The 6,326-nt window shown below is 35.8% G+C and overlaps 1 protein-coding gene across 7 annotated transcripts; it reads right to left on the minus strand.

Moving 5' to 3' along the window:
• Positions 1-651: 651 nt before the first annotated feature.
• LOC122609423 (U11/U12 small nuclear ribonucleoprotein 65 kDa protein) lies at positions 652-6,326 on the minus strand. 7 transcript variants are annotated; one of them, XM_043782475.1, is made up of 14 exons: positions 6,270-6,326; positions 4,510-4,783; positions 4,337-4,408; positions 4,021-4,236; positions 3,816-3,897; positions 3,559-3,735; positions 2,897-3,070; positions 2,635-2,808; positions 2,309-2,396; positions 2,070-2,128; positions 1,488-1,553; positions 1,160-1,310; positions 936-991; positions 652-845 (listed from the first exon to the last, which is right to left on the minus strand). In XM_043782475.1, exons 2-12 carry the CDS (start codon positions 4,737-4,739, stop codon positions 1,221-1,223), a joined length of 1,428 nt encoding a protein of 475 aa, XP_043638410.1. In that variant the 5' UTR covers positions 4,740-4,783; positions 6,270-6,326; the 3' UTR covers positions 652-845; positions 936-991; positions 1,160-1,220. The 7 variants fall into 7 exon arrangements, with proteins under 7 accessions (XP_043638410.1, XP_043638438.1, XP_043638405.1 ...); XM_043782503.1 differs by lacking the exon at positions 936-991 and having other exon boundaries at positions 652-882; XM_043782470.1 differs by having other exon boundaries at positions 652-991.

Here is a 6,326-nt window from a genome sequence, read left to right on the forward strand (position 1 = left end):
CTAAACTATCTGCCGAGATGGGGTTCACCATAAAATTCTGATGGGTAGTAGGTCATGTTGGGCACCATTTTTATTTATTCGACCCGTCTCAAACTTGTCCGATTGTCATTTCTAAATAGAATAAGACACACAAGTGTACCAAAGAAGAGGCTGATGTTTAAGGTCCTAACTTTCACTTAGTATTGCTTCCATTATTTAATTTTGATTTGGGTACAGAAATTGAGACAATTGTACTATGCAAGATTACACAGAAAAGATTTTTCCCCTCTCCTATATCTTTAACCCCATGTCTGATTCTTAGAAGGTCTTCCTCCCTAAGACATTAATGTTTTGGAAATTTCTCTAAGCTACTATCAATGAGACTAAATGAATGGAATGGATTGGATTGATTTCATATAACAGTGAAAAATGTAATTGTTGCTAATTTGCTATACAACACGTTTTACTCCCTCAAGTGCTACTTTTGTTTGTTTGGATGTTGGAAGTTAAGGCTAATTGTCAATATATTAATATTGGATGATTAATCCTCCCAACCAATCATCCTAAAAATCCTCCTAATATATCCACTTGTTAACCTATGTATTCCACTAATTCTTTTTCCTAATCCCACCCCTGATTTTTCACATGTTACAATCCTATTAATTAGAAGGATTTTTAGGCTAAACAATTAGAAAGATTGATCATTACCCATTAATATTATTACAAAACGAGAAGCCCATGATGAATGAGGGGCCCAATATGTATATATGGATATGAAATTCAAAGACCACAATACTTAAGATCCTGTATGGTAGGCGTAGAGGCACGCGACGGTCTCCTGTATCACCCACGTGGTTCTACAAATGCTAAGAAGTTCAACAATGTAAATTCACAACGTTACCCCTGTTTGGATAAATAAATGGATATTATTATTATGATTTGGATAAAATTCGTACCAACACAAAAAAAAGGAGACGCCACAAGCTTTTGCCACCCACATTTCGTACCATACCTGTTTTTCATGTTAGCCATGTGTTACTGTCTATATCACTTTTGCAATAGAAAAATGTGTGTTTGGAAATGACCCTGCTCGACCCTACCTGACCGACACAATTCGTTTGTGGCCCAGTACCCATTTCGATAAAAAAAAATTCCCTGACAACGTCAAATAACTTGTTACCTGTTTTGATGGGTAAGCCAATGCATGATATACGATATCTTTCGAGTTATCAGAGACGCAATTATTTTTCGGTAGTTTTGCCAGCAGAGGTATTTCGGCCAAACTGGATGATCATGGGCTTCCCTTTAAATACAAATCCATTTACCAGATTCTGCAACCAAAGATTAATACTTGATATCAGATTTTATGTATGATTAGCATGATTATTATAAAATTTATGTAAGATTAGCATGATTATTTTCCACCAAAGAAATTTTTGTTGTAGCTAACAAGGGGATATCAATATGTAATTGACAAAACCTTGAAAGCTACAAAGTAAGAACCGTACCAGAGCACGATGAGCAATGTCAATCGTTGGGAACGTTACAAACGCTTGACCCCTCATCCTTCCCTCCTAAAACCGCAAACCAGGTACAAGTTAGTCACTATGTTCTGATTGAACTAGAAGGGGATAGCATGCCTATTGCAGCAGCGTCCAAACTGGGTACTGCCCCCTCACACAGACCAAGAAACCATTGTGTACATTCAATAAACTTCAAGGGGATAATGGAATCTTTTTCTTATTAAGACCCACAGTACGCATAATTAGTCCATCCAAACTAACAATACACTTTTATGGGAGAATGATATGTGCGGTTGCAGCACCTTGCTGCCCCCTCACAATGAGCTTCACCACATTAGCAAATGAAGAAAAATAACACAAATAGCAACAGTGTGCTGCTGTAGCACTTATGTTAACCCCAAACAAAATACCCATTACTGCCTTTTCTAATATAATTTTTTTTTTCACAAAATGTCCTTTACGTTTATAATCTTGAACATATTCACAGACATTTAAAAAAAGTAAAATATCAATTAGAAGAAGCTCAATGAGGAAAATTCTTAAGTCAAATGAAGATATATATGTTACCTGCATCAACTTCACAGAAAGACTTTCTTTAGCAGTTTCAATATTTCCAAAGAATGTACCTGCAACAAAAACAGAAAATATAACATAAACGTAACCTTTATGATGAATGATAATTCAAGCAAGGCAAAAAAACATGAGTTACACTTGACGTGCAATAGCTAACGTGTTTCAAATATGCATCAGCTTCTTTGAAAAAGTAAAAACTACTGTCTTTTTCTGTTTATGGTTTTAGGGTTTACCAAACACAAAGTAGAAGTCATCAGTAACCACATCTTTCGCCAAGTTTTTAATGTACAACACAGGAGCAGGATTTCCGGCTTTATAATTCTACAACAAGTAAAGACCTTAGTTAGGCATAACAAACTGTTGAAATTTAGAAAAGGGTAAGGTTACCAAGTCCCAATTTACATATTAATGAGCCAGGCTGCATTTCTATCTCAAATGCATGAAATCAAAAAGTCTAACATAAAGGGGAAGAGGCCAACGGGTAGAAGGCTTGCAAGTCTCTCAAAGTCTTACAGCTGGACAAAAAAATGTTTTCTTTCTAAGAAACAGATTGTGGTACCTTAAACATTGGCAGAGATAAAATTTCTTCTGGAGGTAATTTTCCATGCTCCAGTTCTTCAACTGTAGCAAATGGTTTGGTATTTAAGCTATTATTCTCCACCTCTTCTATTTCTTCCACTACGTTGTTATCTACTTGTTCACTGGTTTGAGTCTGTTTAGGAGCAATTTTAATCTGCAAGCAAAAAGGATTAGAAGTAAAAAAAACAGCAATAAAACACTTGGTCATTGATAAGTACAATCTTTAAAGGGAAGATGACAACCTGCAGTACAGGGTTCTTCTTTTTTATCATAGGGATCTCCTTAGGAACTAAGGTGGCCGGTTTCAATCCAACGGCCTCATGAGCTATATCCTTGTTGACAGCAGGACCCACGATAGCTTCTCTCTTAATACGCTTGCGCCGAGGTCCAGTTGTTCCCCGAGCTCCAACATCTTCCTACAACGTAGCAAAGTGTTTGGAAAACTTACACGGTGTTGGGGGTTTGTTTTATAAGTGATTAAGTGATATGGTACGCTAAAAGTTGGAGTGTCAGCTGAAATCAAACGGATAGTAGATAATAATGTTTGGATGTGAAATCACTGTTTGAAGTTGTAGTAATCAGATAATCAGAGGTCTAGACTTGTTACAGATTCTGATTATTATGTTACTCTGCAATGAGAGTAAAAGTTTCTCAAATTAAATCAAAGCAACAGGTAGATAGGCAATTTCATTATACCATTTGATAACCAGATTACTTGTCGTCTTGTCCTAGCTATATTTAACCAAGCAGTAAAAGTTGAATATTATGACTTCTCATTGCAATAGGTTGACAATCAGTTCCAAAAGTCCAAAACACAAATCAAACATTCCCACCCCTTATCTTTGATGAGTACTAAGTTAGAATATTTAAAGAAATGGCTTTTTATGTCTTAAATAATAACTACCTCATCTGAAGACTCCAACTCTGATTCCCCGCTTGAGAGATTTACTAAACTAGAATTGGTATCTACAGGAGGAGGTGGCGGTGGATGTGGTGCAGGTGCTGAAGGAGGAAGAGGTGGAGTTGGCAATGCAGCACGAAATGGAGCTGGGATATTCAACTTGTTCATCAAGTGCAACACCTACCATATGAACCAGGTTATACATAAATCAATAGCACATTAACACTCAAGTGACAATTTACCAGGGAGTACTAAGTTACCTGTGTATAGAAGCGAGGAACGGCAATAAGAGCATTTAGAATGTTGGTAAGAATATTTCCGTCGGGCGGGGGATACGCATATCTGCCGTTGAGCAAGTTAGTTTACTAACAAGAAATTTAATCTTAGAACCTCGTTATGATGTCTGAATACACGAATACTCTATTACTCTACTTTTTCTAAAAACAAGATGTCGGCACAACTCACTCAAGGTTAGGAGGGAATGGGTAATCCACTCCGAGTTTTTCAGCAATAGGTTCAAGTGCAGGCAAGGGATCCCGCTTTAAATCTTTGGCTAGACTAGAATCATCCTTAGATGACATGGCAACGCTCCTAGATGTGGGTTTATTTTGCTGAGATTTGGTATCATGTGGTTGTGTACTAGCTCTCTCAACAGACAGAACTTTCCCAAGAAACCTTAACCTGATTAAAGTAGAAGGAAGCTACTAATAAAATACAAGATGTAAATAATAGACAGACTCAACACAGAATATAACTGATTGAGCATGCAAAAGAGAATTACCCATTTAATTGGCGCTGTGCTTGAATTGCTAAGCTTTCATTATTAAAATCAACAAATGCACAGTTCCTCATCCTGCATTAACAGACCTTACTCTAATGTAACTGAAATAAAGAAACATCTAGACAAAGTAACAAAAATTATGAGCTGTGGTATGTAAAAGAAGCTGTATAAACCTTCCAGTGGTGCATGGACGAACAAAAGAAGCGCCATAATGGGAAAAGAGTCGCGAGAGGGTATCATGAGGAATAGCTTCGGGAAGGCGACGAATCAAAAGTGTAGCTACTTCTTTCTCAGGGGGTCTTGCTGGAGCTTCACTGGCACTATGATATCCATAATCATGCATCCCTTGAGAATAAGGTGGCTGTTGAAAAGTTGGTGGTTGGAAAGGTGGGACATTGGCCATTATAGCTGCCTATAAGCTGCTGTATTAGTTCTTCCAGGACTATTCTGTGCAAGAACATTAGCCATTAGTCGCTTTTTTCAAATCCTTAATATAATCCGAGATATATCACGAGAAAAAAGAAAGTGAATGTCTAATGTATGGTGTTCATTTTTAACACAACAAGACAGTAGCATAAACACTTGCATCCTTTATTTTACTTTCAATTAACAAAGAGCAAAGAGCTGATAACTAGATGAAGAAATATTAGAGCAGAATCAACTAAAGGCTCTCGACCAAATGTACACTACATCTATACCGATTAGTTAAAATAGAGTATCAGAGTTATATAATGATACATACCAAACAGTAGTTCACATCTCCAGCACATCCTAAATAACAATATTCCAGGTTTACGGCAGAAAAGTTGGTGTAAAATTTTAACTGAAATGGGCTGGGCAACTAATTAGGTACTTTTGGAACTGTTAGTTGGCTTTTTATGTACTTAAACATGTGAATCTAACTCTAAACAATCTCTGATTGATAATGATTGATATCAAATTCTTTCTCTAAAATCATATCATATCTATACTTCTATATCTATATCTATATCTATATTATCTTATAAAGCATTTTGCCTTTTTTAAAGTCTCAAAAGATGATTTGAACTACCTAAATTACCTCCTTCTTTATTCTTAAATTTAAACATCTCTACCTAATATACCTATAATACCCTTAAATCTCAACCACTCATTTTTTTTCTCTCTCCTCAAATCTCAACCACTCATTTTTTTTCTATCTCTTCCATAAACCATTTTATTCTTCTAATTAATTCAAAATCTTTTATCTCAAAAACCGTATATCAATAAATTATAAAAATTGTATGAGTGTTCTTAAAATTTCGTTCTTTCATTAGAGATGTCATTCGATATACTTTCGACAAAATTTTAAATCCGGGTACGGAGCCCGTACGGCTAAGGCATTTGGCTATCACACTCTATAACTTATCACCTCCTATGACCTATCACCCCCATCATCTCACCGCCACATTGCGCGGGTACTATTGCTCGTGAACCTTAAGATTTGACTTCAATTTTTATCGAACCCTACAATTTCAATTCTTCAATCAGCCTGTGAAATTCCGGAATTCATCATATCACAGTGGTATTAAAGTGGCCTTTTTGGTAACCTAAATTTGTTTTGTATTAGTACAAACATAATCTAATATCAGCGATTGTATTTGCAGACATGATACTTAAATTCTTGATGATACCGCACGAGAGAAAATTGCAGACATGATCTAACTTACTTAGCGGCCGCGCATCATTGTAATAGAAAAAAATATACTAAGCTTTGCATTCATTTGTTCTCTAAATGAACTAAACACTACTGTGAACATTACATCGAACACCTGGTGTGCACCTTAACTAAACATAACAATGTATATAATCAAAAATAAGCAAAACACATATATACAGAAAATCCGCACGAAATTGATTAATAGTTTCAAAGAAAGAAAAAATAAACTGTAATTCGATTCAGTTTGAAACGTACCTACCTGTATACAAAATCAATATCCAGATTACCGTTTTTACTTTCTTTTTTTTTTGG

Source organism: Erigeron canadensis, chromosome 1, assembly GCF_010389155.1.
Source record: "Erigeron canadensis isolate Cc75 chromosome 1, C_canadensis_v1, whole genome shotgun sequence".
NCBI classification, from domain to species: Eukaryota; Viridiplantae; Streptophyta; class Magnoliopsida; order Asterales; family Asteraceae; genus Erigeron; species Erigeron canadensis.